Source organism: Carettochelys insculpta, chromosome 1 (assembly GCF_033958435.1).
Source record: "Carettochelys insculpta isolate YL-2023 chromosome 1, ASM3395843v1, whole genome shotgun sequence".
NCBI lineage: Eukaryota > Metazoa > Chordata > Testudines > Carettochelyidae > Carettochelys > Carettochelys insculpta.
In genome coordinates this window covers 237,000,409-237,020,532 of record NC_134137.1, presented here as the reverse complement: position 1 = coordinate 237,020,532, position 20,124 = coordinate 237,000,409, and the positions used below count along the sequence as shown (strand labels likewise).

General features: G+C 46.0%; 1 protein-coding gene across 4 annotated transcripts in view; it reads right to left on the bottom strand.

The window, feature by feature from the left end:
• TSPAN9 (tetraspanin 9) overlaps positions 1 to 20,124 on the bottom strand; it is a 290,330-nt gene that overhangs the window by 10,798 nt on the left and 259,408 nt on the right. For all 4 annotated transcript variants that reach the window (XM_075002810.1, XM_075002792.1, XM_075002784.1 and 1 more), the window contains 2 exons: positions 9,652 to 9,843; positions 5,885 to 5,959 (listed from right to left, as the gene is read on the bottom strand). In XM_075002810.1, the coding sequence (XP_074858911.1) occupies positions 5,885 to 5,959; positions 9,652 to 9,843 (267 nt within the window). The remainder of the gene's footprint in view (positions 1 to 5,884; positions 5,960 to 9,651; positions 9,844 to 20,124) is intronic.

The following is a 20,124-nucleotide window of genomic DNA, read 5'->3' as shown; positions in this document are numbered from 1 at the left end:
AGCTCTAGTTTTCCTCCTTGCCCAACCCTGGACCTAGTAGTTACTGAATTATTTTGAACTATGGACATGTGACAGAAAGGCTCAGAGAAGTACCAAGCAGCTTCCTCTTGGCTAACAGCTGAGCAAACGTTGGGAGCTATAATTTGCCCTCATTTCAACTTAAAAAATTATGGGGGAAGGGGCAGGAGAAAGTGACCGACATAATCAACCTCCACAAACAGGTGTGACATAATCACAGGCAACATGCATGCTGTGTGCAGATGCATATGGCTACATCTGCACCAGCAAGTTCTTTCAATATATTTTTCGAAGGATCCGGTGGAGCATCCAAATACAAAACACATTCTTTTGAAAGTACTTTCGAAAGAACGCGATACTCCTTTCAAAATCACTCTTCCATTCCTGTTTCAGGAAGAGCACCCCCTTTTGAAAGAATCTTTTGAAAGAAAACATGTGTAGATGCTCCACAGGCTACTCTTTCGAAAGAGCAGTCCTCCATGGTGCTAGCCAATGGGCATACGGAGACAGCCCTGCCAGCATCTTTGAGGCTCTATGGTCTCTGTGTCTGGCTGCCTATAAAGCCACAGGGACCCAGAAACCCCAAAACCACGAGCCTGCAGCAGCATGACCTCCAGCCCATCCATGAACCGCTCAATACACCCAGATGCCCCTATGGCCAGTGCCCAGTAGCCCTGCACCCCCCGAGGCTCCCCTCCAAGCCAGCAGAGGGTGCCCAGGAGTCCAGCCAGGGCCAAAGAAGGAGGGCCCCCTCATGAGCAAAGGCCAAGGTCAAAGACCTCCTAGGACTGTGGGGGGATGAGGAGGTACTCCCCGACACCAGTGGCTGGTGCCAGAACATTACAGCTTTCAACCAGCTGTCCATTGGCCTGAGTGCCTGGGGGCACCCCAGCCACATGCTGGACCAAGTGCAGTCAAAACTGAAAGGACTGTGGCAGGCCTACTGCCATGTCCAGGATGCGGCCACCCACTTGGGGGCAGGGCCCATCAGCCGCCCTCACTTCAACTAGCTGGACCGTCTCCTGAGGCCAACGAAGGCAGTCCCCTTGCTACAGGTGCTGGACACTGCAGGGCCAGACCCAGAGGCTGAGGACCAGCCAGGACCCTGCTAATGCCCACATCTGAGGAGGAGGAAGAGGGGTTTCTGGTCCTCACCAGCCCCTTCGGCTCCTCCAGCCATGCCCCCTCCTCCCGGGCCTCTCCCAAATTCCTTGAGACCCCCTCTGGTGGGTCAGACACAGCTTGCAGCAGGCTAGCCACATGGCCGCTGGCCCTCCTCTGGACGAACCCCAGATGGCTGCATCCCCCAGGCTGCAGAGAAGGCCACACACAAGCATTCAGCACCTGCGCCCATGGACAGCACCACGAGCTACATGCCCAGGGAGGGAATTGGGCAGGGGGTGGACCACCACCAGCTTGTGTCCCACCCATTCAGGAACCCCCAGTGCCCAGGATCCCCCACGGCTGTTGGGCAGTGGACAGTGGGGCAAGGGAGGGACTGGCCAGGGGGTTGCGGGCAGAGTCCTCTGGGCCAGACACATGGGACTAATGGGTCATCCCTCTGTCCCCACCACTCTGCCGTCCGAGGGCTGGGCAAGCCTCTCCAGGGCCAGGAGAACCCTGGCCCAACTGCCAGGAGAGCCAGGGCATCCCCACCCCTGCCGCCTGTTCGGGTCCACTATGGGAGGCTATGTCGCTGCCTCCCTTACAAGGGGCCCAACACTGGCCCCATGGCCGCCTGGTGGGAGATAAATGCCACCATGCGGGAGTGGCTAGCAATGAAGTGGGAGGCCTGGGGTGAGGTGGCAGGTGTCCTTCATGCCCTCACTTGGGCTGTGATCACCCGCCTGCTCTGGGCCCCATTCCCCTTGTCACCCCTCCCACAGCCTCTGCCCTCCCCACCAGCTGCCCAGCTGAAACTCCCTCTAGCTCCAGCCCTGATGGGGACCTTGGACACAGGGCGGTAGGAACTCACGTGGCTGGCTCAGCTCACAGCCCCTCAGCCCTAGCCTCCATCCAAGTTCAGGTGCCCTCAACCCCACCCCAGGACCCCAACTTGTATATAGTTCCCCCCTGCTCCAATCCCCGCTGTGAAAAGGAGGCAGCACCGGCCACATGATCCATCTGTTCATTATGGCACAGTTCCAATACTTAGTTAAAGTGCTTATTGCTCACCACCCCGGTGTCACTTGAGTACGGTGGGGGAGCAGTGAGAAGTGGATGTGTGGGAGGGGGGGTTGTGGTAGGGGTGCGGTATGTAGTGGGTGGGTACGGGGGTGGTCGTGGTGGTGGAGGTCTGGTGGACTGTCGCTGGGGCCCCCTTGCAAAAGCATCATGGAGGGCCACTCTGACCTGCACCCCGTCCCGGTGTACCTGGCAACATGGGGCAGCGGCCGGCTACTGATAGCCAGGGCCAGTTTCAGCAGCCCACCTTTGCACAAAGGGCTCATGCTGGCTCTCCACAATATTGTGAAGAGTGCAGCATGCCCCCACCAGTGCGGGCACATTGTGGAGGCCAACCCCCAAGCGCATCAGGAGACGTGGAAAGTGCCCCTTTTGGTGCCTGAATGCACACTCGATGCTGTTGCAGGCTCAGTCCAGGAAGTCATTAAAAAGGTCCTGGTTGGGTCCGCCTGTCCCATGAAGGGCCGCATAAGCCACGGATACAGGGAGTATGCAGCATCGGCCACTATGCAGCGGGGAATGACTGGGGAGCTCCCCTAGGGGATGTAGGTTCCCTCTGCCATCCTGCGCCCGAGCCAGGAGTTTCAGAAGACCTGGGCATCATGGACTTGGCCCAACCTGCCCACGCAGATGTCCATGAAGCATCCATGGGAGTCCACGAGGACCTGGAGCACCATGGAGTGGTGCCCCTTTCTGTTCATGTACTCTCCAGTGCTGTGGGGTACCCTAGGGCAGTGAATCCTGTGAGGGCAGCGTTTAGATCCCTGACATAGATGACCCTCCGCAGGAGGACAGCGTTAATCACCCGCATGACCTGCAGGGGATGGAGGGAGTATGCACCCATGAGTGCATGGTGGGGAGTTCCAGGGCCCCCCTCTCCTGTCCCCTCCAGGGACCCCTCCCCTGTCTCCAAGTGTCCCCCTTTCCCGGTGCTGCCTCCCCTGTCCCCGTGATGAGCGTGTGACCCAAGCATGCCTTACTTCCATGAGGGCAGCCCCGATGGTTGCCTTGCCCACCCTGAACTGGTGCCCGACTGACTGGTGGCTTTCTGGGGTGGCCAGTTTCCTGGTGGCAATGGTGGCCTGCTTCTCCAGAGGGAGCACAGGCCACACGCGGGTGTCCTGGTGCTGAAGGAGGGGGCCAAGCCAGTGGCACAGCTCCAGAAATGTCCACTTGGTCATGCAGAAGTTCTAGAACCAGCAGTCATCATCCCACTCCCCCACGACGAGACGGTCCCACCACTGGCAGCTTGTGAGATAGCTCCGGGGCAGGGGGTGCATATGCTGCCCCAAGGAGATGGTCTGCAGGATTGCAGCCAGGCGCCCCTCCTCCCACCCTCCCCCCGCGGTGCTAATGGATAGCAATGAGCACCATAGCGAGCAGGCTGACCACGGCCTCGAGGAGCTCCCATCAGGGAGCTTCTCAGGATCCACGGGCGTCTCTGCAGTGGCTCCGCTCAGTACTTGGGGTCTGCTGTACTGCAGACAGCCTGGCAGCCCTCAGCATGTGCAGGGTGAGACTGTTGGGAAGGGGCTTTTTAAGGGAGCGGCTAGCTGCGGCCCCCAGAAGGGCTTGTCAACCACGCGATTCCATCCCCGGCATTTCCTGGTCTGCTCTTTTCGAAGAGCGCCCAGAGCTGCGGGGATGTTCTCTTTCGAAAGAACAAGCCAGTCTTTAGAAAGAGCAGACTGAAATCTCGACCCGCTTTTGGTGTGCAGAGCGCTCCTTCGAAAGCCAATCTTCCAGAAGATACCTTCCAGAAGTTCACCTTTGGAAATTATGCTGTCGTGTAGACGTAGCCATATAAGAACATTAGGCTTCTCTTCAACGTAGAGTTATTACTTCTGTGTTGCCTCTCCCATGAGGCCCATCTGATACACAGACCCCAATAACTCCAATGTAGAGATGTTTTTCACTCAAGCTGGCTGGTCCATGGGCCAGGAGCGGTAATAGGCTACAACTGGCACTAACACAGTTTGTTCTGTGCTCTGTGTCCCAGCTGTCTGTGCAGCTAACGCATTATTTTGCGGTGTGAGTTCTCCCTCAAGCTAGGCTAATTCAAGAGAGTTAACTCCAGCATAGGTAAATTGAGTTAAATCTGTAGTAAAGTTAGACACAGCTATGTCCAGCAAGAAATTTCAACATTCTTTTCTACTAGGAATCGGAGTCTGGCCTATCTAATTTGTTGAGATCATACAGCCCAAAAGTCCCACTCCCACTATAATAGTTTATACCTTTTATCCATACATCTCAAATGTGTTTTATAATCATCAATAAATTAATCTGCATGCAAAGCTATGGGAGAGAGGGAAATATTATCAACCCCATTTGACCCATATGGTACATGAGGCACTGAGAAGTTAAGGCAAAGATTTTCAAATGTGTCCATATATTTCAGGGCCCAATGTTTACAGGGTGTCCAATTTGATTCTCCTATGGCCTGATTTTCAGGGATGCTGAACTCCAGAAGCTCCCACTGTCTTCAGTCAGTGGTTTCAATGCCTAGTACCTCTGGAAGGAAAAATGTTTCAAGTTTTATATCCTAATAAGGGGACATCTTTGAAAACCTGGATCCAAACAGCTGACCCATGATTTCAGAGGGAGCCAGTGACTTAGTAGAGATGAAACAGCTGAGTCTCAAATGAAAATGGTCCAATACGCAACAGAACCCACTAGACTGTAATTTCATTCATATCAGAAAGGCTGTGTCTTCATGGGATGTGTGTGGGACTCAGCAGATGTACCCCAGCTAGCTTTCATTGTGTTGGCTAGGGTACTAGAGGAATGAAGCCAATTTCACCAGGAGGGTTGTGAACCTTTCTGAAGAACTTGTGCATCTAAGTTAGCCCAGGTTCCAAAGTCAGGCCAAATGCTCCTGCCCCAGAGTACTCCACCCCCAATTTATCAGCTTGTGGACTAGCCAGCAACCTCTTCCCAGTGTCTCTTCCAGGGATGACTGGATGGCTTGTGAAGCAGCTAGAAATGGCAGCCTGATGATCTGCTTCCTGCTATCGTCTGTCATCATCCGAGGCCAGTAAGGAAGATCTGCTGCTCTGAAAACCCAAGATGTCCTTAGGGAGCAAGCTGCCTGCCCATCCCCCATTCAGCTGTAATGAATCTGAAAGGGCTTCAGCCTGCCATGGCACCACAATGCATGCTCATCTCCTTCCAGGTCAGCATCATGAAACACATTAGCAAGGAACCTGGGCATTATGGGTAAGAGAAAGGGGCTTGTCTTTCCATTTTCCCTGCTTGTGAAGACCAGAAGGGGTTGAGAATGGGAAAGCTGGTTTGAGAAACTTCTGTGGGGTCATCAGCCACTTTCTGACACCACTGGTGAGGAAAGGGGAGGGGTGCAAGACATTAAGCTCCTCAAGGAGAAAGCAACAAGTTAAACTGAGAAGACAGCAGGCCTTTGAGGGAGGAACAAAATAGATGTCCCAGCTTTTGGTTTCATCTGAAGACTCTAAGTTTTGCCTCCGCCCACACAGAGAAGCCTTCCAGCCTAATCACTCATTACTCTCAGTCAATATACGGAGGAGGCACACATAAAAGTGAAGACCACAAGGTTAAAACAATTTTCCCTGAGAAGAGTAAGAAGAATCTTTATTTTGCCAAAGCAAACACAAACCAGCCTAGCTGCCAGAACTGATCAACTAATCTATGGGACATATTTGCTTACCTTGTCCATATAAACAAAGAACAAAATGAGTAATATCAGCTCCACCAGGAGGATTATCAGCAGAACGATGAAAAACTAGAACGAAGAGAAACAAAACATGTATACATGCTTCCTGAAGAAAGAACAAATTAAGCATCATTGTCAAGGACTAGTGCCTTGACAAACCTGATTTAAAACACAATTTCTTTAGTGCAATACAGACAGGAGATGTTACAGGAAACCCATGAAAATCCCCAATATTAAATGTGAAAATCATGATGGTTAAGAGGACCAATCTCATCTATTTGCCCAGCTGAGAACTTTTTTATGCATATACATTTCACATCATTTTTCTACTGATGAATTATTTGTCCTGTAATCCAGTCTCATCCCTCTGTTATACACAGCACTCATCATATCACAGAACTTCGTGACTGTTTTAAACACTACTTAGAGGGCAGATGATAGAGGGAGAACGAGAGTGTGTGTGTGTTTTTATTTTTAAGTCTGCATTTGTCTGCAGTTCAAATCCCAGGAACGTAACGTAGCCTTTGCTTCCCCCATTTCTTCCCAACCTGCACTAAAGCTTACAAATTAGATATCAATTTACAAAAGCATAGTAATCACATTATTATTCTCATTATTAAGTTCTGCAATATTGCATTTCCAGTGTATTAACATTTTCCAAGGCTACGCTTTCACTACATGGGTTTAAGCCCAGCTATCATTCTCCCCTTTCAGAGTGTAAGTATAAAATTGTCTTTCAGCAACGTTTATATGACATTGCTTACATCTCTTGACTATGCAATTCACTGGACAGGGGCACTGAAATCAGACTATTCTAGCATATTCCTCTGTGTGTTCAGGAAAGTAAGCACAAGGCCTGCTGCCACAAACAGAAATTTCCCTCGCTTCAGGAACAAATTCCAAGAAGATAAACTCTAATTGCATTTGACTGTTTCTTTGTTCAATGCCTGTATCCATATTTGGCACTTTTATAGCACCTGTCAAACCAGGTTCTCAAAGCACTCTTCAGATCTTAGTACTAGTTTGTGACAAATCACCTAGGGGCACGTCTACATGGCAATCAGCATGGGTAAACATATCTGATTTAGCTTTGATTTACCTACCAATAAAGTCACAGCAGCATGGGCCCTGGCTATGTTCCCCTGAGGTTAGCCTGCAGCTTCAGTGATATTCTTATTTGAACAAGCTAGATTAGCACCTAGCTCAGCTACATCTGCATGTGCTGTAGTCACACCTCTGATGGTAGTGTAGACTTCCCTAGAGTGGATCTGAACATGCATGGTCATAGGAACACACTTACACACTCTGGCTGCTTCCCAAAGTGTGACCTCCAGTATTTGTTACTACTTTTAATGACCAACAGAGGTTGCCAATGCACCAGCAAACCGATCACATCCAGGGTTTTAAGGGCACGTCTACACTGCCCCGCAGTTCAGACTACAAGAGAGTGAAGGCACCTGTAGAGATGTGATGGGTCAGAGCTGCCAACAGAACTGGCATGTCCCTGGACAAGGCTGTGGGAGGAGGGGCTGGATCCAGTAGTACTGGTCATCTAAGAGACCTGGACCCTCCTAATTCACCAGGACCCGAGGCAGCTGACACTCCTCCCCAGCCCCATGGGCGGTCTCATTTGGGTTCCTAGTTAGAGTTAATCTAGTCCTCTTCAAACAAGACTACAGTAACGTAAAGTAGGAATGTTTTAGTTTGTGCCTGCAGCATCCATACAGGGTTGTGATAACACAGCACTTCGGTTCACACAGCTATTCACACCCTCAGATCCAAACAGTGGGGCAGCGTACACAAGACTTTACACCCTTTGTTATTCCCTTTTGAGACATGTTTCAACTGTAAAGAGATGATAGCAAACAGCTTTTAACAAAACATTTAGACTATGTCTACACGAGAGCAACCTGTTGTCAGACACTTCTTTCGGCAGATAGCTTCCAACAAAACTTCTGTCGACAGATTGTGGCCAGACTGCCAAGCGGATTGAAAGAGTGATCTCCGTCAACAGAGTGTGGCAGGAGTGCCCACCCGCTCTATCAGCAAAATGGCCAACTGGAAGCACAGCAGACAGGGCTGCCCGGTGTACTGGAAGCTCTGTTTGTCAAGAGAGGGTCCCCTGGATTGCCAAGATTGTCTTTTTGTCGAGAGAATCCATCGACAGAGACGTTCTGCCTCATGGGGGAGTGGCAGAATGCTGTTGATAGAAGTGCTGTGTTCTATTGATTTACTGTCAACAGAATGCCTTGGGAATGTGGAGGCTTCGCAGGGTTTTGTCAACAAAACTCTCTAGAGCAGACATAGCCTTAGAGTTTGTGTTTTACACTTGAATTCTAAAATGAACAGAAATATTTTCATGATTTTTAAAAAAAATTTCCACCGAGAAGATTTTTTTAAAAGGAAACATTTCTTGACATTATTGGAAAATCAAAGAGCAGTACTGTAGCTAAGTGTATGTGATCCGGAAAATCAAATTGCTCAATCTATTGTCGTTGCCCGAGCTGAATGAAACACAAAAAATAAACAGCATAAATAGACGTGTATCTGCCTATTTCCCCCCATTCTAATAATGTGATGTTAGCAACATAAGCAGATTTTTAAAATAATATTTGTTTTAAAAAACTTCACTTTTACAGGATAACATCATTTTGCCTCTCACTTAGTAATTCACAGATAGCTTGGAACCTGTCTCTCTTTTCACGTAAAGATGTTACACTTCCAATTGGTAGAGGCAATTAAGTTAAGTCCCCGAGGTTTAAACAGGAAGAGATTGCCAGCAGTTTACAATTCTCTCACCAATTTACATCTACTAAGTAGTGTAAAATCATTGACTTGTGTGGTCCAATGGAGACCAGAAATGTTAACTTCTGGAGCAGTGTTTTTCTTGAGCCTTTAAAAGGGGGAAGGGAAAAGACTGATTGTAGATTACTGAAATTATTGGTAATTACTTCCAGGACAATTTTTCTGAAGTTGAAATTTCTGAATGAGTTGCTTGCCTAGCAGCTGGTTTGTGCTTAACAGTGTTCCCTAGAAGCTGAGCGGTAGGGCGGCTACCCAGGAGAGATTCAAATGCTGCCTAGATGATTGGTAGAGCACCCACAGCTGGCATGTGTTTCTTCTGGTGGTGCCCAACCACAGATGCTTTTGTGCATATAACAGAACTTATTCCACAGATGGATGGAAAACACCTCAGAAGGAACATTGGTGCTTAACTGTACATTGAGAGTTGTTCTTGGTTTGTATTACATGTTTAATTTGTTGTAGCACCTAGACAGGAGAGTTAGTTATAAAAATAAATATGTTTACACAGCCCTTTGAATAAAACTTCTCAGTGGTATTCTAACTATACAACTATCACTGCATAAAACTAGGAGGAGGTTTTTTATCTCACACTATAGAATTTCACAGGGAATACCTGCTACTGAATTCCATATGTTTATTTTGAAATTTAATAGAAACATTATTCTCTAACGCATTCTTTTCCATACAGGTCACTTGTAAAGTAAGCAAGTGAAGTAGGGTTCTGTTTCCATAGCAGAGACCTTCGTTCCTAGAGTCAGAGTCATAGTTTCCAGGGCCAGAAGGGAACTTCTAGCCTGATCTCCTGTACACCACACACAACGGACTCCCTCAAATATACTTCTCTTTGCGCTAGACTATATATTTTAGAATTTAAAAACTACCAGTGATGAAGAAAGCACCAAGCCTCTTGGTGAACTGCTCCAATGGTCAATAACCCGCACTTCCAGGAGACTTACACTTAAAAGGAGGCACTTGTTTTCCTTGATAGCACCCAGACACCCAAGAAAGCCGGTCACCATGACGACTGTACCAATGAAAATGACAACGTTGGCAGCTGAAAATGATGGAAAGCTGGGAGAAAATGTGGCGAAGTTTCCTTGTGACACTGACAGCCATATTCCCACGCCCAACAGTCCACAGCCACATAACTGCAAAGAAAGAAAAAGGAAGATTACAACATTAAAAGGGGATATCTAACTCCTGCGGGAAGTCTGTGCTGCCGCACTTGCGCATAATAAATGAGCCGTGCATATTTTTATTTGAGCAGAAAAATAGCTTCTGACAAAACGTTGCTGCAGTTGTGTCTTTTGCCCACTAGAGGGCGACGTAGTGTTAGAATGAAAGCAGCTCCCAGGAGCAAATAAAGTCTGCAGTTCCTCCTTTTATCCACCAGAGGTGCTGCGGTGATATAACACAGCAGGCACTTTCAGCCAGGGAGGGAGAGAGACTGCAGAGGCTTCTTCACAATGCCTGCGTAGCCGCATCAGGAAACAGGCTATGGGGAGACAGGCCCTGTGGGCTGCTGGGGAATCAGACAACAGCTTATAAGGGTTGGTGAGGGAGTGCAAAGTGGGGCAGAGATTGAATGGGAATGGAGGTGCTGGGCCACTGGGGGGAAGGAGGTGCTGGGGACAGGATGCAGAGCTATGGGAGGAAAGGGGTGGCCAACTGAGGGTGCAGAGACACACAGGGACAAGGGAAGGTGGTGCAAGGCCACAAAGGGATGAAGAAGTAGGTGTCTGAGCGGAGTGGTGAGACATGGATAAGGGATGCAAGGACACATGGAGGTGCAGGGATATTTGGAGGCGGGGCAGATATCTGTGACTGTACAAGAGAGGCTGTGGTCAGCCAGGTCTGCATGGCAGAAGATCCCTAATAATCAAGTCCTTCCCCACTCCCCTAAAAACCTGCTCCATACTTTTCCCACTCACAGGAAATATTGTTCTGAGCTGTCATTTAAATGAGTTATTGTTCAGTGTACTGTATTAATATGCCTAGTAAGGAATCTGCCAAACAATACATCTTGAATCTTTTGGTTGCCTGTATTCTTCCAGACATACTTACTTACATGTATTTTGAAATAAATTACCAAAAAGAACTGAAACTGGTGTGATTATATCATGTTATTTTGACAAATAAAATATACCGAAGTTTTAAATTATTGTGCATAGAATTATTAAGTTTTGGCTGCACAATTCCCCCATGAGTAATATTTCAGCTTCCAAAGAAGAAAAAGGTGTGTAGGTCTTAAACTAGTTAAGTGATCAGTCGGAACAGTTCATTGCTTCATACAACAAAAATGTAAAATTCAGTTTCTTACCAACAGAACTGCCTTACCTTAAGTTACCACTCAAAGCAATCCTATGGCAGTTTCTCTCTCTCTCTCTCTCTTCCCCCCCCCTCCAAGAAGTGATGAGCAAATCCCACCACTGCCCCTGCAATGGGTCCCCAGACAGTGGAAGCAGGTGCAGTTTTGATGCACAGGGAGAACACATTTTGAAGGCATAGTACAGGAATATACACGCCCTCTACTGAGGTAGGGAGCCCTATTCCACAGGGGCTCCTGCATGGCTGCACACCAAAAATGGAGTCTGTGCATCCACGTCTACCTGCACCACCATAGGCTGGGGGAGAACTGCGTCTCAGAGGCCACTGCAATCAGTATCACCTCTGTGCCCAGAGGAAAAGTTTTCTTCTGCAGCCTTCTGCCCCACCACTTAGTCCCACCATTCGGGCTGGACCTAGGATTTGGCCTTTGTGACCCCATCACTGCCCCTTTTTGGCTACGTCTACACTAGCCCCAAACTTCGAAATGGCCACGCAAATGGCCATTTCGAAGTTTACTAATGAAGCGCTGAAATGCATATTCAGCACTTCATTAGCACGTGGGCGGCCGCGGCACTTCGAAATTGACGCGCCTCGCCGCCACACAGCTCGTCCTGACGGGGCTCCTTTTCAAAAGGACCCCGCCTACTTTGAAGTCCCCTTACTCCCATCTGCTCATAGGAATAAGGGGACTTCGAAGTAGGCGAGGTCCTTTCGAAAAGGAGCCCTGTCGGGACGAGCTGCGCAGCAGCAAGCCACGTCAATTTCGAAGTGCCATGGCCGCCCGCATGCTAATGAAGCGCTGATTATGCATTTCAGCACTTCATTAGTAAACTTCGAAATGGCCATTTGCATGGCCATTTCGAAGTTTGGGGCTAGTGTAGACACGGCCTTTGTGTATTAAGAGCCAGCTATCAGATTCCTAAGTGAGGTCAAAATCCTAGTAATGTGTGTCTCAGGGAAGGACTCTCATTAATGCCAAGGAAAAGACAAGATTATTAATAAGTAAATACAAAATTAATAAGCCTTTGGTTTTCATTCTTAATGATTTTGCATCGGGTTCCAGAAATGTGCCTCTCCCCCTGCACTGTGCGTGTCTGCAAACAGGAGCAAACTCTGAATGTTCACAAAGCTAATGGTCTCACAACCGTCACTTTTCTGTGACTACCATAAGCTAAATTATTATGTCTCAGATTCAAAATGGCTGCCCCTGCATCCTGCTGCCAAATGTCTACTTGTGAACATGTGGGATGCCCAAACAAAATGGTGATACTGTACATACACTGAAAGCTGGGCAGTATTTGAAGAAGCTTTTTGTAGTGCGTCATGCATCCATCTCTCACTGACACTAGAGGTAAAATTCCCATTGACATCAGTGGGAGTAGGACTGACGAGAACCCCACAACAGAAGCACTGTGCAGTCGTTGCACCATGACAACCGTAGGAAGGAGAAACCCCAAAGAATTGACTCCAGTGGTGCACTAGCACTTGCTGCTGTTTATCTGTCAGCTGCAGCAAAGCACTAGAGCACTTCTCAGCCATTGGCAAAGTTCTGCCTGGGCCAGTATCTCATCCATCTGCCTCCTGCACTGTCCCACAATGGGCACTCTGAATGGGACTCTCCAGCTGAGGAGTGAGTAACTGTACTAAGCTCGGGCTCAGTCCTGCAAGGTACTGAGCATTCTGACCCTGATCCCACCCAACGGGAAAGAACGCACTTAACTTCAGCCATGAAGCGGGTCTTTGCCCACGAAAGCTTATGCTCCAAAATATTTGTTAGTCTATAAGGTGCCACAGGACTTTTTCTTGTTGTTCTCTTTAGCCATGTGAGTAGTCCCATGGACATCAGCCATGTGCTCAAAATTAAGCATGCATGTAAGTGCTTTGGCTGGAAGAGGAGCCTAGGCTCAGCTGGAAGTTGCCCCTTGTGCATCTGTCGCACTACTGGCAGCAGGAAAACAGCTCCTGAAATAACAAATGTTCACACTCACGCTCATCTGGGTCAGGGTTTTAGAAGGGCCCTGTTTTGACCTCTTCTGATCAGAGAAAATGTTCATAGGGAGGAGCAGAATGTAAGCCAGAGAGAGAGCCATCGGCTCAGCGAGAAAAATTACTGCAAGACAAGCTGAGGGTCTTCAGCGGACTGTTTTGAATGGTCCTCAGGTCTCAGCACTCTTCCCTTTTATCTGATTTGCATGTTTCACATCTAAACACAGACATTGCTGGGGAAAATCACATATTTTAAAGTAAAGATACACATACCGTCTGAAGCCACAGAATCGCTGGTGCTCAGATAGCTTAGTGATTAATGTGGTATAAAGAGACTAGACAAAGCAATTACATTAAACATTGAAATCCTTCTAGTCACTTGATTTTTTTAAAACTAGTAGTATGTTTTACCCTCAAGATGTCTATAACTAAAACTGAGATGAGAGAAAATAGATTAATTATTATTACATTCATTAACATTTTCCCATATTTTCCCCATTTTGCTTTCAACGCGTTTGACAATATTCCATGTACAGTCAAGTTCTACTCTTTCGCTGATGATGAGTTGCTCTTCTCATCTTATGCACCCTCATAGTATCATCACTGTCATTACACTGGTGTGGGGGATAGAGTGAAGCCTAACACACGCTTTACTCCCAACTCTGCAAACAGGGGGCTTGTTGGTAACACCAGCAGCAAATATCAAACTAATCAGTGATGAAGAATCAGTTGACCCGTGTGTGCACCATGGGAAGAAAGGGAATGGGAGGAAGGACAGGCTCAGGGAAGTTTGGTGATATTGCTGCCATCCCTGCCCCTTCAGGGCCCTTCTAAACATCAGCACGGAAGCAGGAGAAAGATCACTTAAAATTAAAAACATTTTAGGACACGCTATGTTAAAGAGTGCTACAGCATAAAAATATAGCAGGGTCTCTTCAAAAAAATCTGAAAACATTTTGAAACACCTTTAGACTACGTATGTAATAATTTAGTTAAGTGTACTGCTTGCTTTTGTATTCTGTTGTGATTTGGACTCATTATGTAAAACCATTCTGACAGGTGCTTCCTATAAATTACTTTGAAAATTATTTCTGACCCCGCTTCATGACAAAGCAGCATGGGAAATGCAAGCTTAGACAACGAAAAAGAAGGTGATAAAGTGAGGCACAAATTTCCTCATCCGGTACTGAATCCCTAATTCATTTCCAGTAAAGATCTCATCTGCTTTGTCCTTGAATCCCTGCAAATACGGTACCACAACCACCTCTCTCAGGAATCTGTTCCACAGCGCAGCTGCTCCGATTGTTAGATGAGAACTGCAACCATTTGGTCAGCCCAGGAGCGTGAAAGTTCACAGGGTGACAAGCATCTCACCCCATGCAAATGGCATTTAAGTTTTTCATTACAATTGGCAATTCTAAGCTTCAGGAGGCCTATGTTGCTGAAAAGAGATATAGTTTAAACCGATGGCTACTGGGACCAATGGCAAGGACTGTCAATTATTTATTATGGAAAAGAACCAAATATTTAATTTTTAAATAGTAAACACTGAAGCTTCAGGGTTAAAGTCAACATGAAAAGCTAGATGCTTGTTTACAGCCATCACTGCAAAGCTCTTCTACTGTTGATGTCTGCCTGGTCGCCTTCAACACTAGGCTCAGAATCAATCACGGCTATTACATATTTAAATATATTTCAGATACTGGATGTAAATGTGGGAGTCTTCAGCACAAAGAACGCTAAATCCATGAAAATGGATAAGCTGCTTCAATGGAGAGAAGAAGAGAGAAGGATGAGACCTAGGACAAAAGTTTAAGGGAAGCCAATGGACTGCAACAGAAAAGAGAGTAAGAGTCTAGGGAGGAGATGGCAGCAGTGGGTAGCAATGAGAAAAGAGAACAAGGAGAGTGCAGAGTCATGGAAACCTCAGGCATGTAGGAAGGAACCAGAGAAGAGGAAAGCTAGACACTAGCAGCGAAAGCACACTCAAGGACCATACAGGTAAAGGGGAGAAGGTAGATAAAACACAATAGTAGCTAGAGGATCAAATGAGATTGAGGGAAGTTTTGTTTCAAATTGAAGGTATAAAGTGTCCCTGTAGATAACTGGAAAGGAGCAATTGGAGTCAAACATACTGAGGGAAGGTAGCTAGTAGGAGGGTAGGAGATGAAGGAGTAGGTAATCAGAACATAACAAAGGAACACCTCAGAATCAGACATGAGAGCAGAAGGGAGAAATGATGGAGAGCAGATGGAACAAGGAATGACACTCCTGTCCACGTTATTTTTATTTTTGAAAAACAGACAAGTTCCTGTGCAGAGCTGAGTTCAAAAGAGGGACAGGTAAGACTCAAAGATAGTACATTTCTTCAGATGAGCTGGAGACAAGCACATCAATAGGCAAAGATAAGATCATTAGTTAGAAAGGAAGACAACAGAGCTAAGAAAAAACAAATGTGCAGCATGTCTGCAAAGTGACAAGACTATTTCCAAAAGCATTCCATAGCATGGCTGCAGCTACACTGCAATCCGCTTTCAGAAGCAGAATGCAAATGAGCAAAATCAAAAATGCAAATGAAGCACAGATTTACATATCTCGTGCCTCATTTGCATTTGCTCACTCATTTGCGGTTCCAGAAGAGGTTTTTTTGGAAGCAAAAACAGCTGTGTAGACAGGGTTCCTTTGAAAACTGGATTTGTTTTCAAAGGAACCCCATCTACGCGGCTGTTTTTGCTTCCAGAAAAGCCTCTTCCAGAAGCATACTCGTGTGAATATGCAAATGAGATGCAATATATGTAAATGCACACTTCATTTGCATTTTCAATAGCACTCATTTGCTTTCCGCTTCTGAAAATGGAATGTAGTGTATCCACAGCTTATGAGTGCAAAAGCGGAGGAAGTTCAGCTGTGGGTCTCCTGCTCCTCTCAGAAGAGCGGAGACTGTCCATTCACATGCACAAGGGGCAGGCAATTGCCTGAGACACTCTCAGTAATGAATGCTGAAATTCTGTAATATTTACATCAAAATCACCTGCTTACAGCAGCAAGAAGGGTTCACCCCCTGCCCCATGTGAGCTATGCGTGCTGCTAATTGGCACTTCATCGTGGCCAAAAAGAAACAAGTGGTATTTAAAATGTTGTATTTGAACCAAAGACTCCAGAGACTAATGAAATACCTCTACTGTTCCAAGACAGGACTGCAGACTACACTGTGGCTGACTAGCTGAGTTGGTCATAGTATGGTGCTAATAATGCCAAGGTTGTGGGCTTGATTGCCAGGTTAAGACCTTTTGGGGACTGTTACCTGATGTGCTGAAGACCTCATTGAGCCTGCTTCTCCAGGAACCCTGTCTTGTTGAGCACAGCTTCAAGGCAGGAACAGGGCCACACACTGTAAGCGGCAACAGTTGAGACTTGCTCCCCTCTGGGAGCTAAACCCTAGATAAATCTGTCTTATGGAGCACACAGATCCGTACAATATAAGCTTATAAAATTAATTTCTTTCTCAATATAAAGTGAGATATGCACAGACTCCTCTCCCTCGCCCCGGTAAAAATTATTTATGCTGTTTATTGATAAACATCATAAGAGATACCACACAGAAAAGAGTAGGTTACTAAGCAAAATAAAACAAACCATGCAAGTTAAGCATAATACACTGAAGAAACAAGTTACATGTAATAGCTCATCTTAAAAGTTATTATAATAATCTTCACAGACTAGACATCCTTGCAACCAGGGTGCAGTTCCTTCCCCTGGTTCAGTGTTACCTGTTTCCAGCAAACATCTTCAGTGGGGTAGCCAGGGAGAACTGCTCACCCATATTACCTAACTCGCCACCCTTAAGTAGATTTTGCAAAAGTGAGAATTCTCTGCATTCAGTCTAAACTTTTCCTCTGCTCTTGTGGGAAAATACAGCATCCAAAATGGATCCCCGCATTGGGTGACAGAGTCACGTGTCTGCAAGGCTCCTGTGTCAGTATATCAACCGCTGAACTTGAAGTAGGCAGGAAGGATAAGCTCCATTGTTTTTTACGAATGGGTCATCACAGTCTTGAAGTGTGAACGGTAAGAGTGACCCAAGGCAGCAAATGTGTAATTACAGGTACACAGTTCAATACTCCTAACTTGATCTAAAAAGCGATATATGCATACAAATGGGATAATCATATTCAGTAATTACAACCTTTCCAATGATATCTCACATGAAAGATCTCGCTTAATGCATACTCTACTCATGTCCTAGTCGTAAGTATATTCCCATGAAAATATGGAATGCTCCATCACACGCCATATGCACCAAAGCTCTCTCTGAGGCACCTGGCATTGGTTGTTGCTGGAAGACAGAATACTGGGCTGGACAGCCATTTGGTCTGACCCAACTGAAACGGAGAATGGAAAGATTATGGAAGCATCCCAGAGCGTATTCCTTCGTAGAGACAACTGCTCCATCTAATTCTGTTATTCCCTCCTCTGGCAATGGGAAATACCTGATGCCTCAGAGGAAGACAAACTCACTGGCCAGTTGTGTGATTCATAAGCGTAGATAATTCCTTCCTGACCATGCTAGTGATCATGTTACACACCAAAGTTTGTGGCCTGATTATGAGGCCCCCTGATTGTAGCTTTACAGCTGCAAATGTGAGTAGCAGTGCTAAAATTAGCCAGCCTTTTATTAATATCAGTCACAGCAGATGTCCTGGTGGCCACCTGTGGTTGATTTCACAGGTTGACTAGCCTTTTCTGTATAGTGCTGTTCAGTGTGTTATTTCAGAGCGTTTTTTATTATCCATCCTGGACTGTGCTTCAATTTGTTGGTATACACTGTGCACCCAAAAATGAAACCATAGCGAACACAAGAGCATCATGTGACAGGAGTAGTATTTAAAACCCAAAGCAAACCTACATTTTACATGACTATGAAGAGAAAGCAGACAGAGACCAAAGAAATTTTAGAACAGAAGAAGTGACACTTTCCCTCAATGGCCACATGGTGGCATTCTGTACTGGTTAGAAGAGCTTAGGTTTACTTTTAAACAAACAAAACATTATTTTTCTCACTACAGAATTTTCAATTTTCCAGTCACTAATTGTCCTGCTGAAAATCCATATTTTTTCATACTGAAGACTTATGTTCTTGCCTTAGACCCTGAGCCAAAGTCTACTCTAAGTGCACCAGTGACAATCACCAAAAACCCATCCGACTTTGGATTTAAACTAGTATAACTGAGCGCAGAACCCAGCCACTCAAAACTACGGCTGTGTCTACACGTGCCCCTTCCTTTCAAAAGGGGCATGTTAATGAGCAGGTTCGAAAGATGCTAATGAGGCACGGCACGATTGATTGCAGCGCCTCATTAGCATAATGGCAGCCATGGCGATTCGAAAGTGCAGCTTTTCGAATCGCGTGCCGCCCGTGGAGACGAGACCTTCTGAAAGGACCTCCCCAGTTTTCGAAAGCCCTTCTTCCAAACACCAGATAGGAAGCCCTTCTTCCTAACACAAGACATTCATTGCAGCACCTCATTAGCATCTTTCGAACCTGCTCACTAACATGCTCCTTTCGAAGGGAAGGGGCATGTGTAGACACAGCCTACATGTTTTGAGAATAAGACAGCTTCCTCCAAAACTCTCAAGTTTCCCTTTATGAGCTGAGAGAGAGATCGAGATTGAGAGAGAGAGAAAATATGGAGAAGAGGATAGGCTACGCTGTTAGCTCTATTTACTGTTGAGGACACTGTCCTCTTTCCTTTTCTACAACAGAATTACAGAAGAAGGCGCCAACTGAGGAGATATCTGAGCCATTAGTGCTTATCGCTGAAAACTCATGAAAGACCAGAGAGTTACCAGAGGGCCTAACAGAGAGCCAATCTACAAGGACAGCCAGGGGACTTACAGATCAGTCAGCTTAACTTTAGTACAATCAAGATAACAGATCAAATATTCAAGCAATTTAAAAACACCTAGGAAACAATGAGGTGATAAGTAACAGTCAGCATGGATTTGTCAAGAACAAAGCTCGTCAAACCAACCTAACACCCTTCTTTGAAAGGGTAACATGCCTTGTGGATGGTGAGAAGCAGTGGATGTCGTATATCTTGACTTTAGTAAGGCTTCTTATGCTATTTCACATGATCCTCTCATATGCAAACTAGGGAAATGCAACCTAGATGGAGTTACTATACGGTGGGTGGCATAACTTGTAATTGTTCTGCTCAACTCTGAGAGTACAGTCTCAGCTGCAGAATTGTGTCAAGTTCTGGATGTCACATTTCAGGAAAGATGAGGATAAACTAGAGAAAATCTAGGTAGAAGCAACAAAAATGAGTATAGGTCTGAGAAATATAATCTGTTAGGGAAGACTGGCTTTGTTTTGTCTGGAAAAGAGAAGCCTGAGTGGGAACATGATAACAGTTTTCAAGTATATAGAAGCTTCTTACAAGGAGTAGGGCAAAAAAATTGTTTTCCTTCACCTGTGAGGATAGGACAAGGCTTAAATTGCACCAAAGGAGATTTAAGCTGGACACCAGGAAAATCTTCCCCAATTGTCAGGATAGTTAAGTACTGGGACAAATTGCCTCTGGAGCTATTGAAGGTTTTCAAGAACAGGTTAGACAAACACTTATAAGCAATGGACCTCATTAGTAGCCCTGCTCTGTGGGACTCAGGGACTAAACTAGGTGACCTCTTGAGGTCCCTTCCAGGCCTACATTTCTTTGATTTGAAAGTCAGACATACAAAATATGTATCAGAGGGTTAGTAGAAAACATGTAATGAGTCATCTTCTCTAGACCTCTGTGGCTACAGGATTGTTCACTATTTTCCTTTTGCTCAGCCTCAAGTGATGGTGCTTCCACCATTTCTCTAGGGATATTACTCTATAGTCTCGTAAATCTCACTGGATTTTTTTCCTAGATATCCATCTAAGAAGTACATTTGCTGAATTCCCTCTTCTTATTCTAAATCACAAACTCTTTAAATCTCCGTGAAAATGCCTCTCTCTCCTTGTGGATTATATTCTACAAATACTTTTATAAAAGTATTATTTTACACATTTATATACTTACATGATAGTCGTCATTTGCTAAAGCAAAATTATGGCTTCTTGAAAAAAA